The sequence below is a fragment of the Cebus imitator genome, unplaced genomic scaffold (assembly GCF_001604975.1).
Source record: "Cebus imitator isolate Cc_AM_T3 unplaced genomic scaffold, Cebus_imitator-1.0 Scaffold165, whole genome shotgun sequence".
In the NCBI taxonomy this organism is placed as follows: Eukaryota; Metazoa; Chordata; class Mammalia; order Primates; family Cebidae; genus Cebus; species Cebus imitator.
The window spans coordinates 2,625,619-2,645,322 of NW_016107480.1; the positions used below are offsets into that span (position 1 = coordinate 2,625,619).

The 19,704-nt window shown below is 36.1% G+C and overlaps 1 protein-coding gene across 6 annotated transcripts in view; it reads right to left on the reverse strand.

The window, feature by feature from the left end:
• CDKAL1 (CDK5 regulatory subunit associated protein 1 like 1) overlaps window positions 1-19,704 on the reverse strand; it is a 717,953-nt gene that overhangs the window by 164,829 nt on the left and 533,420 nt on the right. For all 6 annotated transcript variants that reach the window (XM_017544096.2, XM_017544095.2, XM_037744111.1 and 3 more), the window contains one exon: window positions 4,697-4,877. In XM_017544096.2, the coding sequence (XP_017399585.1) occupies window positions 4,697-4,877 (181 nt within the window). The remainder of the gene's footprint in view (window positions 1-4,696; window positions 4,878-19,704) is intronic.

The window sequence follows — 19,704 nt, forward strand, 5'->3', positions numbered from 1 at the left end:
TGGCAGTGTAGACTAAAAAGGACAGAGACAGTACAAAATAAAAAGAGACTGTAGGATTCTTAACATTCTCATGGCATGATCGGGCGGAGAAAGTTACTCAGCTGTACACATATGCTATCTTTCATGAAAAGGGAAAGATAACTACACAAAGTGGACCCAAACGATCTGAGAGTATAGCAAATATCAAATTCACAGTCCCAGAGATTATGTAGGGTATGTACCCTGGCATGAGGGTGATCAGAAAATTTGGGAGGCACAACTTGGATTCTGCATATCACATTGGGCAATTCTATCTAATATTTTAAAAAGAAATAATTTACTTCTATACAAACTCTTCCAGAAAAATGTAGAGAAAGGAAGACTTCTCAACTAATTCTATGAGGTCAATGCTACTCTGATAACAAAATTAAGAAGACACTACAAGAAAACTACAGATTAATGTCTTCCATGAACAAAAAAGCAGTATTCATGAAATACTAGCAGAACAACAGAAAGAGTTTATCAATAGCAATATATCGCAACCAAGTAAAGTTTATCCCAGGAATGCAAGGTTGATTTAATATTTGAAAACCATTCAATGTGGATCATAATACTAACAGATTTAAAACAAAAAAAATCGTATTACGTCAATAGACAAAAAGGCATATGATAAAGTTCAACTCTATTCATGATTAACACACACACACACACACACACACACACACACACACACACACACACGGAAAATTAGGAATAGAAAGGAACTTTACTAATTCCAAAACTTCAGCTACCTTTTACACTTAACGGTAACATTCTGAATACTATCCCCTTGAGTTTGAGAAAAGAAACATGCCCAGCTCTACTCAGTGTACTCAACATTCTTGCCAGTACAATAAGATAAGAAAAGTCATAAGAATTGGAATGGAAAATTTAAAACTATGACTATCAGATGACAAATTGTATACTAAGAAAATCTAAAAACAAAAAACAAAAAACCTACAGAAACACAATTAGAATAAATGAATTAGTTGGATAAAATAAATATATGTATATGTAAATCAACTTTACTTCTAGTAGCAACAAAAATGAAAATCATTTCAATAATATCAATAGAAACACATTTAATAAAATGTTATGTAAGACTTACAGACAGAGAATTATAAAACATTATTGACAGAACCTAGAGAAGATCAAAATAAATGAAGACATACACTTCATTTAAGGACAGAAACTTGGTATTATAAGAACAGCAATTTCCCCAAAATGACCTATAAAATCAATATGATCTTAATTAAAACTCCAGCAGGATTTTTGGTAAAACTTGACAAATTTACAAAAGCAAAGGAACAAGAATAGTTAGGGTAATTTCAAGAAAAAAGCAATGGTGAAATACTTACATTGCCAATATCAAGACTTATTATAAAGCTATGGTAGTTAACCTGTGTATGGGTGGAAAGACTGACAGACCAAAGGAAGAGAACAGACGAATAGACACCTAGGACAGGCCCACACATGTACATGTATGTGATTTATGATAAAGGTGACCAGGCAGGCAAGTGAGGCAAAAATGGTATTTTCAATAAACTGCCCTGACTCAAATGGATAGCTTCAGGGGTAAAAAAACAAAACACACTTCATATCTTAAATAAAAATAAATTCCATTTGGACTGTAGATTTAAAGGTAAAGGAAAAATGATAAAATTTCTTAACAGTACACTGAGGGGTATCTTTATGACAGTGCAGAGAAGGTAAACATTTCTTAAGAGGACACAAAAAGCACTAATATTAAAAAAAAAATACTGATAAATTCTACATTAAATGAAGAATGTCTCTTCTTCAAAAGGCACCATGAAGAGAAAAGGTGGGTTACAGAATGGAGAAGATATTTACGTAACTATCAACTACCCAAATTTGTACCCAGAATACGTAAATAACTCCTATAAATCGGGCATAAGGGTGGGGTATAAATCAATCAGGCATAAGGGTGGGGTATAAATCAAACTGGTAAACCAATAGGTAGGTGGGCAAGAGATTCGAACAGATAATTCATGAAAAAAGACACCCAAATAGCCAATAAACATATAAAATATACTCAAGATGGCCAGTTAATAGGAAAATATAAAACTACAATTAAAATTAGGTTATATTCCCACCAGAATGGCTAACATTAAAAATGTAACAATGCCAAGGGCTCGCAAGAATATGGAGCTTCCAGCATTTTTATGCATTGCTGTTGGGAGTGCAAATTTATTCAACCATTTGGGGAAACTATTTGGCAGTATCTAGTAAAGCAGATCAATTTCATTTCCTATGACTCAGCAATTATACTCCTAGTTAAAGTTCCCAGTGGAAAAGTCTACACAGAAGTGGAAGAAAATAAAAAAAACCAAGAAGAATGCTGATAGCCGTATTCATTGCAACACTAATATTAGGATTTTGAAAATACCCAATTCCCCTTTAACAACAGGATGAATAAACTGTGATACAAACACACACACACACACACACGCACACGCACACACACACACACACACAGGCTGCCTGGCAATAACAATGAATGAACTACAAATACTTTAAAAACAGATTTAGTTTAACAATATAATGTTAAGTAAAAACAAACAAACACCCCAAAACCCCAAAACCAAGCACTCAAACATAAATTCTTACATTTATATCCAGTATAAAAATAGGTAAAACTATTGTGTGGTGTCAGAATAAGGCATGGTGGTTTCCTTTGGGCAAGGGGACAGGACAGTAAATGGAGGACATGACAGGGATCTGTGTGGTAGTTGGTGACGTTCAGTTTCTTGATCTGACTGGTAGTTGTAAGTATTCACTTTACGAAAATGCACAGCCATATACTTTTCTGGAGATAAAGTACAAAAGCTTTTTCAGTGAAGAAGAAGTAAAGTTTAAAAAATGAGTAGATTGAACTATGAGAACAGAAAATAGAACAGTAGTTGTCAGGAGTAGGGTGGGGATGGAGGAAGAAGATGATTGTAAAAAAGGGTAAGAAGGATTGGCTGGGTGCAGTGGCTCACGCCTGTAATCCTGGCACTTTGGGAGGCTACATGGGAGGATTGCTTGAGTCCAGGAGTTCAAGACCAATCTGGGCAACATAGTGGGACCCTGTCTCTATGAAAACTAAAAAACAAAATTAGCTGGTTGTGGTGGCACACACATGTAGTCCCAGCTACTGGAGATGCTGAGGTGGAAGTATCACTTGAGCCCAGGAGGTTGAGGCTGCAGTAAGCCAAGACTGCATTGCTGCACTCCAGCCTGGGCGACAGAGCAATACCTTGTCTGAAAACCAAACAAAATAAAACAAAACAAAAGGGTAAGAAGAAATTTTGAGAGGGCTGATGGAATTGTTCTGTATCTTGATTGTGATAGAGTATGTTGCACTACTGTATGCATTTGACAAAAGTCACAGAAATGTATACCAGAAGGAGTGCCTTTTGCTGTATGTAAGCTATACCTCAATAATATATACTTGTGATATAAAAGAAAATGAATTAATTTGGCATCTTTTTATGTTTGTGGGAAATTAATGATCTGTGGTGCTATAATCTGCTTTTTTCGTCAATTAAATTAGAAAGAAAATTAAATGGTCTACCTGCAAAATATTCTTAACCTTATATACACAGGAAGTTGTAAAATTAACATGAGGAAAATATTGGGAAAACAACGAATGCTATTCATTTGGATTTATGATATTCACTTTCGATGTTGGGAAAAACAGAATTTAATGTACATGTACTTTTCCACCAAATGTTGAAAGCAGAAATATATATGTTGTGTTTATATTCACATATGGTATAATAGAAAAACAGTAACAAGGTCTGGGTCATTTATTTGCATATTTATTCACAAAAACATTTGAGGCAAATTAATGATAGGGCACAATTTTAAAAAATTTAGGTTGGTACAAAAGTAATTTCGTTAACTACTTTTAATAGCAAAAACTGCCATGACTTTTGCACCAACCTAATAGTTATTTGAAACAAAGTAGAAAATTTTCACTTAAATTTCTACTTCCTCTTCAGGATTATTTTACATTAGCCCATATTCACCCAATGAATCTAGAAAGTAAATATTTGTTTTGAGACCTTTAATTTCTGGGGCATTCTGGGAAACAGCCTTTACTTGATTTCAAACTTAATCACATTCATTATGAGTCATCTTATTTACTTTATCTGTGAACATGAAAGGATAAAATTAAATTGAAATTTTTTGTGAAAAAAACTGTAAAAAAATATGCAGAAAGACAGCATCAAATCCATCCAACAGAAAAGGAGGAAAACTAGGGCGCTCCCAATCAATAACAACAAATTATGAAAAGTGGGGTAAAAATAAAGCCTCTTTTACTCACAAAGATTTAAATATTGCCTTATTTTGAAACATCCAAAACTCATACACACAGGTAAATGCTAGACCAGATGCTAATTAATTTTTTTTCCCCAAGTTATCTGAATTTTACTGTTCAAAAGAAGAAAAGGTGATTATATTTGAGCTGCCTAAGGCCATTTAACTCATCGATGGCCCCCTGCCCCTGACCCCAACTTGGAAATCTCTCCACATTTTGTAATTTTTTTTTTCATATTTTGTGATTTAAGGGCGATAACATGAGCAAGTTGTGTGAAGGTGGGCAACACAGCTGCATTTTTATAGCTACTGGCAAAAAAAACCACAATACCTTACAAGAAAAAGATCTTACCACTTGTGCTGGGACTTGTTCTATTTTTGCAGCAGGAGTTCCTGGTCGCGGGTAAAACTGGTTAATAAAGAGGCTTGGGAATTTGTATTCTTCAACGAGTTTCACTGTTTCTTGAAAATCCTGATCTGTTTCTCCAGGGAAACCACAGATAATATCTGTAGCAATAGTTATTCCAGGAACTCTAGAAAATAACAAGACAAAAATGCAAAAACTTGACTACAAGCCATAATTATTCTATTTCCCTGACATTTTAAATACCATTTTTTTGGTAATTAAAATTTATTTTTATAAAAGGCACACATGCAAATAGTTTTAAAGAGTGCTAAATACCAAAAGTTTAAAATGAAAAACAGTGGCTGCCTGACATTCTCAGATCAACCCATTTTAAAATCTTTTAAATGGTTCTTTGTTCTTTCTTCTATATTTAAAAATAGATGCTAATGCTTCCATTTCTAGATTTACTAATTTTTAGGCAATAGGTTACTGACTTCTCTATTATGGTAAATGAGGCTTTAACTCTTAAACTACTCCATCCCCACCCTCCCAAAGGGGACTGGAACAACTCCGAGTTAAATCAGTAGCACAGTACTTCCATTGGTGCAAATGCAAAGATAACATTCATTGTAGAGCCAACTGGTATACTATTCAGTTTTGTTTTTCCACAAGATGTAATTTCTCCTAGAGTTAATAATTGCTTCTTCTTAAAAAAAAAATTAGCTTAATGTTCTATGTACCTATGCTGTTTTCTAGAAGCTCCACGAGACCTATCAAAAACCAATACTGTTTCTAAACCTTCGATGTATTATGTAATGTACCAGCCCCCTTTTCTTTTTCTGGAAATGCCATTCCTTTTGGGTGTGTGTTGCTTTTATAGTGAACTGGCTATCATCCTTGAATGTTGCTCCTTGGTATCCTTTTTTCAATAATCTTTTCCCCCCGATCCCATGTCTTCTTAATTCTTAATCAACTCGCTCTTTCTGCAGGAGTGTGCTTTCTTTCAGGAGCTTCATCAGAAAGATACCAGGGAAAGTTGGTTGTCTTAGCATGCCTGGTTTTAGGCCACACAACTGACCAACATTTGGTTGTGTGTAGCACTCCAAGTTAAAAAGTATTATTCATAAAAATTTTGCATTGTTCCTCTTTAAGCTGAAAAAATTGCTAATGGGATGTCCAGATTAACTTGGATGCATACTTTTTAAATGTGCTCACACCATTTTCTTTTTAAAAGCTTTTAGGATATTAACTTTATGCTCAAAGTTTTTAATTTCACGATAATATGCCTTGGATTGGGTCGTAAAATCTTTGTACAAGGTACAGTCCAAAGACTCATGGGCTTTGGGTTGAGGAAGTTTTCTAATATTATTTCTTTAATAATTTTTCTCTCAGGGAATCCTGTCTTTTAGAAAGTTGAAACCACTGGGTAAAACCTTTTAGGTTTTTCTCTCTCTTAACTCTACCCTTTTATTTTCTGGAAAATTTACTTCAGCATACCTTCCAAATCTTTTATTGCAAAAAAAATTATTTCAATATTATTGTTTACATTTCTCAGAGCTCTTTCGAATTATCTAATTTTCCTTTTCACAGTATCCTGTTTAGGGCTGAAACACCTTTTCTTATTTATCTGAGGACGTCAATAAAAGGTTTTTTAAATTATTCTTCTGCTGGCTGCACTTATGTCTTTTGGTTTCTCTCATTCATGGTTGAGACTTTCCACCAATAAAGAACAATTCTTGCTATCCTTTCGTATTTAAGAGCAAAGCACTAAAACCTTTTTATCACCACGTGATTAGGTAGCAAGTTGCCTTTGTTTTTAATAGGCCAAAATGCTGGCATCTTGGAAGTCATTTCTTTATGGCCACTTAGTGCCTCCATAAATACGGCATATTGTTCTACTTAATAGCAAAAACAAAAAACAAAAAACAAAAAAAAACAAAAAAAAAACCCACCAGAATTACATTAACTTATTTAAAAATCCAGCATTACTCTGAATCCATAAACAACAGAGAAAATAGTTCCAAATGTCAAATCATAGGATATCAAATTTCCTATCACTTAAATAGTTGTGGCCAGATGCTGTGGCTCATGCCTGTAATCCTAGTAGTTTGGGAGGCCAAAGTGGGTGGATCACCTGAGGTCAGGAGTTCGAGACCAGCCTGGCCAGCATGTTGAAACCCCGTCTCTACTGAAAATACATAAATTAGCTGGGCGTGGTGGCAGGTGCTTGTAATCCCAGCTACTTGGGAGGCTGAGGCAGGAGAATCACTTGAACTCGGCAGGCAGAGCTTGCAGTGAGCTGAGATCAAGTGATTGCACTCCAGCCTGGGCAACAGAGCAGGACCTCGTCTCAAAACACAAACAAAAAGATAATCAAAAAATAGTTCCACATGAAAGAATAAAAACACTTTATCAAATTAAGATATACGACATATTTGGGGACATAAGAGAGAACAAGGGATATACCAATGAGGACAGCCAAATTATTATATTCCTAATATAGCTTCATAAAAACAACAGCTTTCCATATTTTCTTCACACTCTACTTAAAACCCTGCGTGAAAGAAGCATCACAAATCTATTTTTAAAAATATTTTGTTCCTAATTTATACTTGGTCTCACCTAGCTATTTATTTGGCTGAACTTTAGTTAGTAAGATAAATTCCAAGGACTGTAACTTTTCTCCTTGATGGTAAATAGAAAAAGAGACAATATTCATGCAGAAGAATAAAACAGTATCTTTAAATAAAACTTTAATTTTTATTGTGATATAAACATATTTTTCTTCTTTAAAGGTAATTATCAAAATTACATTTGAAAAATCACAAAAACCGTATGCTTTCACATGTAAGCTATAGATAAGAAGACCATTTTTGTAGACTAAGGCATGTGGAATAGCTTTTTGGCTAGCTACTTTTACACTTGCCTTTTCAATAATTCTGATCCAAAAGGTCTACAACTAAAAATAAAAGTAATGGATCACAGCAGATAACAGCAGAGAATAGTCCATCTCTCGTAGAAAATTTTAAAAAATAAATCTTAGAAACTGCCTGGGAAATGCTGTAACAACAAAGGTTATTGTCCCCAGCTATGAATTAGAACAGGTTGGCACTAGATTATGGGGTATTCCCACAGGAAAGTACCTTTGTGATTTTCCCTCTATCCTTGGTACATTATGGTTGAACCCAGTGTTATGTAACACGTGCTTACTTTGGCCTTCAGGGCCATAGTGAGAAAAGACAAACCTTTAAAGAAGTCATAATAAATGTCAGGGAAAGGGACTTTCGATGCATGGATGTATTTGGCAAGGTTAACAGAAAGTTGCCGGTTAACATGGGAGAAGCCAGGCCACTGTGAATTAGTAACTTACACTAGTCAATATGGAAAAGTAAAAGCAGTTTAATTGGCTTCAAAGTATATAAGAATATGAACTGAGAGCTTATAAAATGTTTTTTTAAGTAGAGATTGCACTTTAATGTTAGATGAGGCTGATCTATACATTAATTTTATATATGCAAATGATCCTACTTACATTCTTGAAAATAATTTGACTCTTTAGGTGAACCAACTGAAATCTCATTTACACTGTTAATTTGCCTAGTAAGTAATTCTCTTCAGTATGAGAAAATCAGAGAAGTTTGAAGTGGAACAAATTCTAAATTACTAGAATATGATTTAAGTGTCTAGGAGGAAATTATAAGGGGTATAAAACAGAATATTAATCCAAATATTTAAGATGCTAATTCTGGGTAAAAGCTATTTTTGAGATGCCATGAATTTTCAAAATACTAAGGTTTTAAAAATAATCGTTTCTACAAACTTATTTAAGCTGTGAGTGCAATGTATATAAATACTAAGTAATATGTTGTTCAATTTTAGAAACTTTATGTACGTTTTCATACTAGTATTAGAAAATAATTCTGAAAGGAAGATGAAAATAAAAATGTTCATTTAGCTTAAATAACAGGAAAATTTTGGCACATTATTTTTTCTGTCCTATATTTACTGGCAAAAATGGTTTACCAAATAGGTTGAGAATGGAATAAGAAGGATTCCAACTATGCATCTGACCTTGTCAGAAGCAGTGCTATGATTAGTTATAAAGATATATCGGGGACATGTAAGGAACATGCAAACTATTTGTTGACTCTAGGCTAGAATTTAAGAAAGTCATAAATATTTTAAAAGTTAATTATTTCACCTTGAATAAAAACACACACACGTACATACTCCACACTTTAAACATTTAAACTACGACTTAAAATACTGTACTTAATTCATATCAAGATTTTTTATTTGTCATTTGGTATTTCACTGGCAAAAATATGGAAAAGAATAATTCTACTTCATTCTTTAGATCAATAAATTATGAGCTTCAAATTCTCCATGTGAAAAAAGGATGAATGCATATACTAATTATCTCAAAAGAGAAAGAGAAAAACCATCAGCAAAGGACTAGACTCGCCAAAATTAGCAGACATAAACAAAACACATGATTAAAAGAAATAATTTTATCCTGTGGAGATTTATTTCAGGACAATATTCAATACTTTTGGAGGAAAAAATGAAGTAGGTAGAGGAGAAACATATCTTCAAGTGATTAAAAATGAAATCATAACACATCCAAATATATGATATGCAACTAAAACAGTGCTTAGAGAAAAATTTATGTATTTTAATTCCTGTGTTAGATATAAATTTAAAAATCTAAGCTTCCACTTCAAGAAGCTAACAAGGAGAAGAAATCACATCAAAAGTAGACAAAGAAAGAAAGAAAGGTAAAATAAGAAATTAATGAAATAGAAAATAAAGAAAAATTAATAAAAGTAAAAGCATCTTTAAAAAAAAGTCAATACAATTAGTAATGTACTAGCTAGGCTGAGAAGAGAAAAGAAGATACAGATGACCAGCTTTAGGCATGAAGGAGGGGACATCACTGTAGATGTAAAAGGATACAAAGAGAATATTATGAGCCTTATGCCAGTAAACTCACAACTCAGATAAAACGGGCAAATTCTTTGAAAGATACAAATTATGAAAATGGACTGAAGAAGAAATAAAAAACCTGTATATCTTTTATCTTCTACAAAAACTTGTCATTTAAAATCTTGACACCAAAACAAAACAACACAAAACAAAATCACCCAAGCCTATATAGTTTCATGGTGAATTCTATCAAACACTTAAGGAATAATAAAATCAATCATATGGAAACTATTTCAAAGATAGACAAGAAAGAAACTCATTTAAGAGTCCAGCATTACCCTGTTATGAAAACCAGAGGAAGGCAAATACTGTCATGTTCTCACTTATAAATAAGTAGGAGCTAAGTTATGGGTACAGAAGGCAGACAGAATAGAATAAAGAACTGTGAAGACTCAGAACGGACAGGGGTGAGGGATAAGAAACAACATATCAGTACAATGTTCACTACTTGGGTGAAAGGCACACTAAAATCTCAGACCACCCTGCACAGATCATCCACGTAACCAGAAACCACTTGTACCCTAAAAGCTATTTAAATAAAAATATTTTTTAAAGGGGGGAGGGGCCAAGATGGCTAACTAGAAGCAGCTGCCCTAAGGGTTTCCACCAAGAAGAATGAAAAGGGCAAGTGAATCCTGTACCTTCAGCTGAGGTATCCAGGTTCTCTCACTGGGACTGACTAGGTGGTTGGCGCAACCCACTGAGAGTGAGAAAAAGCAGGGTGGAGCAATGGCTCACTTGGGAGCTGCACAAGGCAAGGGGAGCTCTCACCCATAGCCAAGGGAGGTGGTGAGTGATTGTGCTACCCCACCCAGGAAACCATGCCTTTTCCACGAATCTGTGCAACCCGTGGATCAGTAGGTCCCCCTGTGAGCCAGGGTCTTGGGTCCCAAGCACAGAGCTGTGCAGATGCTTGGCAGACACTCAGGGTGCAGCTGGCAGCAGCAGGCTGGAGACTGCCTAAGACGACTGAGTTCCCAGGGGTGAGGGTGGGTGCCATCACTGCAGCCCCAGTCTGCTGTTTTTCCCTGCTGGTGCCAGGGAGACTGGGCAGTTTGGACCAGGACGAATTGCCCACAAGGCAGCACAGTGGCTGTGGCAGATTGTGGCCAGACTGCTTCTTCAGCAGGTGGGACATGATCCATTCCTCCTCATGGGGTGGGGCCTCCCTGTGGAATTTCAGCAACTCCAGCCAGGGGTTTACAGAGAGATCTCTCTGTAATGAAACTCCTGGGGGGAGGGGCAGCCACCGTCTCCACGGTTCAGCAGACTTAGTCTTTCCTGCCTGCTGGCTCTGAAGAGGCCGGGCACTCTGGACAATGGGGGTTCCCTTCAGCACAGCAAACCCACCCCACAAATGGGCAGCCAGAGTCCTTCACTAAACAGGTCCCTGATTCTGTGCCTCCTGACTAGGTGAGACCCTCCACAACAGGGGTCACCAGACGCTTTATACAGGAGCATGCCCCCTGGCATCAGGTCACTGCCACTCTGGAAAAGAGGTCCCAGATGAAGGAGCAGGCAGCCATCCTTGCTGTTCTGTAGCCCCCACTGGTGACACCTCCAAGTCAGGGAATTTGTCACCACCAGGCCTGCCTTGCAAGAGCTCCTGAGGGAAGCAGTAAACATGGAAAGGGAAAACCACTACCAGCTCCTACGAAAACACACTGAAGTACAAAGACCAATGACATAATGAAGCAACTACATAAACCAGTCTGCAAAATAACTAGCTGGCATCATGACGACAGGATCAAATTCAAACATAACAATATTAACCTTAAATGTAAATGGGCTAAATGCCCCAATTAAAGGACACAGAAAGGCAAGCTGAATAAAGAGTTAAGACCTAATGGTGTTGTATTCAAGAGACCCATCTCACATACAGTGGCACACATAGTCTCAAAATAAAGGGATAGAGGAAAATTTACCAAGCAAATGGAAAGCAGCAAAAAGCAAGGACTGCAATCCTAGTTTCTGACAAAACAGACTTTAAACCAACAAAGATAAAAGAAGACAAAGAAGGGTATTACTAACGGTAAAGGGTTCAATTCAACAAGAAAAGCTAATTATCCTAAATATATATGCACCCAATATGGGGGCACCCAGATTCATAAAACAAGTTCTTAGAGACCTACAAAGAGATAACTGAATATTCTTTTATCTATTACAACAACAGTGGGAGACTTTAAAACCCTACTGTCAATATTAGACAGATCATTGAGGCAGAAAATCAAGGAAGATAAACAGGATTTGAACTCAGCTCTGCATCAGGAGGACCTCATAGATATCTACAGAACTCTCCACACAAAAACAACAGAATGTATGTTCTTCTTGGCACCACATGACACTTAATCTAAAATTTATCACATAATTGGAAGTAAAACATTCTTCAGCAAATGTAAAGGACTGAAATCATAACAGTCTGTGAGATCACAGCACAATAAAATTAGAACAAGATTAAGAAACTCACTCAAAACCACACAACTACATGGCAATTAACAACCTGCTCTGAATGACTCCTGGGTAAATAATGAAATTAAGGTAGAAATTAAAAAGCTCTTTGAAACTAATGAGAACAAGAGAGAGCACACCAGAATCTATGAGCCAACACAGTGTAAGAGGAAAATTTAAAGCACTAAATGTCCACACCGAAAATCGAGAAAGATCTTAAATCAGTATCTTAACATCACAACTGAAAGAACTAGAGAAACAAGCGCAAACAAACCCCAAAACTAGCAGAAGACAAGAAATAACCAAGCTCAGAGAGGAACTGAAGGAGAAAGAGATGAGAAAAACCCTTAAAAAAAAAATTAACGAATCCAGAAGCTGTTTTTTTAAAAAAATAAAATGAACTACTAGCTAGACTGACAAAGAAGAAAAGAGAGAAGCATCAAATAGACACAATAAAAAATGATAAAGCAGATACTGCCACTGACCAAAAAAGACATACAAACCACCATCAGAGGATACTATAAATACCTCCAGGCAAATAAACTAGAAAATCTAGAAGAAATGTATACATTCCAGGACACAGACAATCTCCCAAGAGTGAACCAGGAAGAAGTTGAATTCCTGAATAGATCAATAATGAGTTCTAAATTTGAGGCAGTAGTAAATAGCCTACTAACCAAAAAAAGCCCAGGACCAGATGGATTTACAGTTGAATTTTACCAGAGGTACAAAAAGGAACTGGCACCATTTCTTCTGAAACAATTCCAACCGAAAAGGAAGAACTCCTCCCTAACTCATTTTATGAGGCCAGCATCATCCTGATACTAAAAACTGGCAAAGATACAACAACGACAAGAACATTTCAAGCCAATATCCCTGATGAACATCGATGCAAAAATCCTCAATAAAATACTGGGAAAGCAAATCCAGCAGCACATCAAAAAGCTTATCTACCACGATCAAGTCAGTTTCATCCCTGGATGCAAGGCTGGTTCAACATATGCAAATCAATAAATGTGATTCATCACATAAATAGAAATAGAGGCAAAAACCACAAGATTTTCTCAATAGATGCAGAATAAAGGCCTTTGATAGATTTCAACATCCCTTCCTTCATGTTAAAAACTCTCAATAAACTAGGTATTGATGGAACAGACCTCAAAATAATAAGGCCATTTTAAACAAACCAACAGCCAATATTGTACTACATGGGCAAAAGCTGGAAGCATTCCCCTTGAAAATGGGCAAAAGACAAGGATGCCATCTCTCACCATTCTTATTCAACACAGTACGGGAAGTTCTGGCCTGGAAAATCAGGAAAGAGAAAAAAATAAAGTGCATTCGAATAGGAAGAGAGGAAGTCAAACTTCTGTGTTTGCAGATGACATGATCACATATCCAGAAAACCCCATCATCTCAGCCCCAAAACCCCTTAACTTGATGAGCAACTTCAGTAAAGTCTCAGGATACAAAGTCAATGTGCAAACATCACAAGCATTCCTATATGCCAACAACAGACAAGCAGAAAGCCAAATCATGAATGAATACCCATTCACAATCGTCACAAAGAGAATAAAATACCTAGAAATACAACTAACAAGGAAAGTGAAGGACTTCTTCAAGGAGATTTACAAACCACTGTTCAAGGAAATAAGAGAGGAAACAAACAAATGGAAAAACACTCCATTCGCCCAACAAACATATTAAAAAAAAAACAAAACTCAACATCACTGATCATTAGAGAAATGCAAATCAAAATTGCAACGAGATACTATCTCACACCAGTCAGAATGGGGATTATTAAAAAGTCAAGAAACCACAGATACTGGTGAGGCTGCGGAGAAATTGGAATGCTTTTACACTGTTAGTGGGAATGTAAATTAGTTCAACCATTATAGAAGACAGTGTGGTAATTCCTCAAAGACCTAGAACCAGAAATACCATTTGACTCAGCAACCCCCTTTCTGGGTACATACCCAAAGGAAAATGATTCTATTATAAAGATACATGCATATGTATGTTCATCGCAGCACTTTTCACTATGGCAAAGACTTGGAATCAACCCAAATGCCCAACAATGATAGACTGGATAAAGAAAATATGGTACATATACACCACAGAGTACTATACAGTCATAAAAAGGAATGAGATCATGTCCTTTACAGGGACATGGATGGCGCCAGAAGCCATTATCCTCAGCAAACTAATGCAGGAAAAGAAAACCAAACACCACATGTTCTCACTTATAAGTGTGAGCTGAACAATGTGAACACACAGACACAGGAAGGGCAACACACACTGAAGCCCACTGGGGTGGGGGAAAGTATCAAGAAAAATAGCTAATGCACGCTGGGCTTAATACCTAGGTGATGGGTTGATGGATGCAGTAAATCGCCACAGCACACCTTTACCTATGTAACAAACCTGCACATCCTGTACATGTATCCCAGAACTTAAAAGATTTTAAAAAGAAAAAAAAAAGTCGAAAAGAAAACCAGAGGAAGAGGTTAAACTATAGACTGATATTCCTCATAAACAAAGAGACAAAAATTCTTAATTATTAGCAAACTGAACCCAGCAAAATTAAATAAATGATTATATATCATGACCACTTTTATTTTTTTAGACGAAGTCTTGCTCTGTCACCCAGGCTGGAATGCAGTGGCGCAATTTTGGCTCACTGCAACCTCTGCCTCCCGGGTTCGAGCAATTCTCTGCCTCAGCCTCCTGAGTAGCTAGGATTGCAGACACCCGCCACCATGCTGGCAAAGTCTTGTATTTTTGGTAGACACAGCATTTCACCATCTTGGCCAGGCTGGTCTTGAACTCCTGACCTCGTGATCCACCATGCCTGGCCATGACTACATTTTTAATCCAAGAAATGCAAGGTTGATTTACATGTGAGTAGCAATTAATGTAATGTGCCATATAAAAAGAATAAAGGGCAAACTAAACACTACATAGCGATCTTAAGAGATTCAGAAAACTGTTGACAAATCAAACACCCATTTATGATTTTTAAAAATCCTTTTCCATTAGGATTGATAATAAAGCAAAGATTTCTGTTCTCACTTCTTCAACTCAACAAATTATTGGAGGTTCTAGTCAGTCCAAAAAAGCAACGAATAGAAATTAAGGGTGTGTATGTTTAAAAGCAAGAGCTTTTTTTTTTTTTTTTTTTGCAGGTAACATGATCTGGTAGGTAGAAAATCTAAAGAATCTAATGAACCTACTAGAATAAGTGAGTTTAGTAAAACTTTAGGGTACAAGATCAATATATGAAAATCAACTGCATTTTTTATACTAGTAATGAACAATCTGAAAATGAAATCAAGACTCCAATTCCACTCACAAAAGCATGAAAACCACTTGGGAATACATTTGAGAAAGAGAAGTTGTATGTCAAAAACCGAGATAATTTAAAGAAATTTTCTTAAAACTTGATGAGAGAAATTAAAGAAGATCTAAATAAATGGGAAACTATGTAATTTTCATGGATCAGAAAATTCAGTATTGTTAAGATGGCAACCCTCTCCAAATTGATTTATAGGTTCAATGCAACTCTTACCAAAATAACAGCAAGTATTTCTGCTGAAACTGACAGGCTGTGCCTAAAATTTATATGGAAATACAAATGACTTGGAATATCCAGAACAATTTTGAAGGAAAAAAAAAAACCTGGTGGAATAAATGAACCTGTTTTGAAGACTAATTATAAGGCTGCAGTAATCAACACAGTGTGATATCAGTGTAAGGATACATCAATGGGAAAACGTAGAGTCCAAAAATATGCTGATTTATCATATATGGTTAATTTAGTTTTCAACAAAATTACCAGTGCAATTCCATGAGGGTGAGAAACAAAGTGTTTTCAATAAACGCTATTGAAACAACTGGACACATATGCAAAAAACCCCTATAAATTATTAACCCACCCACCTTATATCATACCCAAAAAGATTTCAATGTGCATCATGGTCCGAATGTCAGACGCAGAATTATTAAACATCTAGAAGATAATATGGTAGGAAATTTTTGTGACCTTAGGTTAGGCAAAGATTTCCTAGCTATAGTACCAACACAGAAAGCACAATCCATAAAAGGAAAATTAGATACACTGAGAAATTAAACTTACCCAAAAGACAACATTAAAAAAATGAGAAGAGAAGCCATAAAGTGGAAAAGAATATTTGCAAATCATATAACCAATAAAAAGACTTGCATCCAAACTAAGTTGAGAACTCTATGACTCACTAACAGGAAAACAAACAACACAATGATGAAACAGACAAAAGATTTAACTAACACTTGACTAAAGAAGATTTAGGAATAGCTAATAAGTACGTTAAAATTTGCTCAACATTTTTACTAGTCAGAAAAATGCAAGTAAAAACCATGTAAAATGCCACACATTCAGTAGAATGGCTGTACCAAAAATACTGAAAACAAACAAACAAACAACCAGGTATTAGTATGCACATAGAGAAACTGAAGTACTTATGCGTTGAAGGTAGGAAATTTAAATGGTTCAGTCACTTTGGAAAACAGACCAGCATTTTCTTAAATGTTAAACATACACTTACTGTGACCCGGCAATTCCACTCTAGGTGTCTACCCAAGGTAAATGAAAATGTAAGTTCACACAAAGACCTGTACATGGATTTTCACAGTAGCAATCTTCATAATGGCCCCAAAATGGTAACAATCCAAATGTCTACCAGTTTTTGAATGAGTAACAAAATGTGGCATACCCATATGTGGAAATTTACTTACAAATAAAAAACAGTCAACTACTAATACATGCAACATCATGGATGAATCTGAAAAACATTCTCAAGTAAATGGAAGACACGAAGGACGGCTTATTGTCATTCCATTTACACGAGATATCTAGAAGATGACTTAGAATAAACACCAAGCAGATCAGCCTTGCCTGGAACTGTGACTAGAAACAGGATAGACTGCAATTGGACATTAGGACATTTTTCACGAAAGCATTCTAAAACTAAATTGTGATAACAGTTGGACAACTGCATAATTTATTAAAAACCTTCAAAACACACTGAATATTCTGTGTTCTCTAAATTATACCTGCAGACTTCAAAAAAAAAACCAACAAAAAACCTTTCTGAAGACAGAAAGATAGCATGAATCTTCCATAACATACTCTTCCAAGAAGATTTACTGAACACTTACTATGTGAGACTCAATTATATTCTCTTTTTTTTTGAAGAGACGAAGTCTTGCTTTGTTGCCCAAGGTCATCTCGAATTTGGAGCCTCAAGTGATACTCCCGCCTCAGCCTCCCAAAGTCCTGAGATTACAGGTATGAGCCAACTGTACCCAGCCAAGTAGTCTTAATACTTGAACTTTGACAGTGTGTAGTCAAAGAATTAAATGTGGACAAAGGACCAGGTGTGGTGGCTCATGCCTGTTGTCCCAGCACTTTTGGAGGCCGAGGCAAGAGGATCACATGAAGCCATGAGTTCATGGCCAGCCTAAGCAACAAAGCAAGACCCTGTTTCTAGAAAAACAACAACAAAATTAAAATTTAAATTAGCCAGGTGTGGTGGTGTGTGCCTGTAGTCTCAGCTATTTTGGAAACTGAGGTGGGAGAGTCACTTGAGCCCAGAAGTTTGAGGCTGCAGTGAGCTATGATCGTGCCACTGCACTCCAGCCTGGGTGACAGTGGCTAGACTCCAACTCTAATAAGAAAAAATGAAAAAATTGGGACAAATGACAAAGGTAACAAAAGGCAAGAAATAAAGGAATTATGTTCAGAACATGAAACCATGAAGGACTTGAAGGAAAGCATGGATCTATTTCCCAAGTAAAACATCATATAACAATAGGGAATCATTCTATTTATGTTGAAAGAGACAATTTAGGGAGAAACAATTAAACATCTTCAAATAAGTTTCAGATTTTTTTCAGCATCTCTAAATTTATTCTCAATTTTATTTAAAATTTCTTAAATTAGCTGCTCTAAAAACAGAAAAAGCAATGAAACTTTTAGATGAGGGCTGAAATGCCACTTTCTCATACTGACTAAGACAAAGTCTAGTGTGACTTGGACATTCATTCTTATTCTCTTAATATGACTGTCTGGGAGAAACATCTTCCTTGCATAAGATGTTCTACGACTAACTAGCTGCACAGTCCTGGGCAAACTATTTAGCCTTAGATGCTTCCATTTCTTCTTTCATAAAATAGATGTAATAAAAGTATTCATAGATAAGATTAATGAGGTAATAGATGTACTAATTGCTCAGCAGGGTGCTTCCCATATAGTGCTTAAAATGTATTAGCTTTATTATTGTAACCATTTTAGAGAGATGATAACAACTGTCGTTTATTATGTAATACTAAGTGTTAGGCAATATGTTAACAACTTCATCTTGTTTAATATAACTTTCTCATAAGATAGATTCTATTCCAGGCTTCATGAGAAAGGGAGAAAATGCCATTAGGAAAAGACGTACAGTAAATTTTCCACCATCACAGAATCAATACATAATAAAGGAAGCATCTGATCTGAAGCTTCTAAAAACCACCCAAGGTAGTCTTTCTCTTAACCATGTCACTGATGTGCTCATAGCACTGATGTACCATAAGCACTGGCTGATCACATGTTCACAGAAAACAAAACTTATTACTATTTTTTTGAGACACAGCCTCACTCTGTCACCTAGGTTGGGGTACAGTAGTGTGATCTTGGCTCAGCGCAGCCTCTATCTCTTGGGTGCAAATGATCTTCAGCCTCCCAAGTAGTTGGGATTACAAAGTAGCCAGGACTATAGGTGTGTACCACCACACCTGGCTAAGTTTGTTTATTTTTGTTCAGATGAGATCTCACAACATTGCTCAAGCTTGTCTGGAACTCCTGAGCTCAAGTGATCCTCCTGCCTTGGCCTCCTAAAGTGCTAAGATTACAGGCATGAGCCAAAACACCAGGCCAAAATGTATTAATAAATTATTTATATACTAATTCACTGTAATATAGTAAAACTTGCCTGTATTCTTGGAATTGTGTTTTAAAAAGAAGGTAACTGTGGTCCACAGAGGTCAAGCGATTTACGAAAGGTCACCAAACTATAACCGGTGAAATCAGAATTCAAATCCAAACCCTCTCACCTGGTCTGTGTTCTTTCCAATAATCACCTGGGGAATACAAAGGCAACTTAAAACTGAAGTGGTTAGAGCCCAACTAAATTTATTTTTATCTTTTTTTTTTTTTTTTAATTATTATCACCACTCATTAAGAAAAAGGTAGATGTAATTATTCCTATTTACAGATGGCTCAGAGACAAAGCAGCAAAAGTTTCAGTAGAAAGAAATCAGAATTTAGACCCACAGGGTATTCTTCTGATCTGGGGTCCCTCTTATAACAGAAGGGGCCAACAACACATGACTTCTCGGTCATCGTGAGGATCAAGTGAAGTAATGCACAGAAAGCATTTAGAATAGCAGCTGGTGCACAGTAGGTGCTTCACAAATGTCCATTTGCTTTTGTGTTCCTAAGAGACAGTAGAAGCGAGGAACCAATCTATAGCAGCTCCCCCGAACCTGGGTTCCTCCCC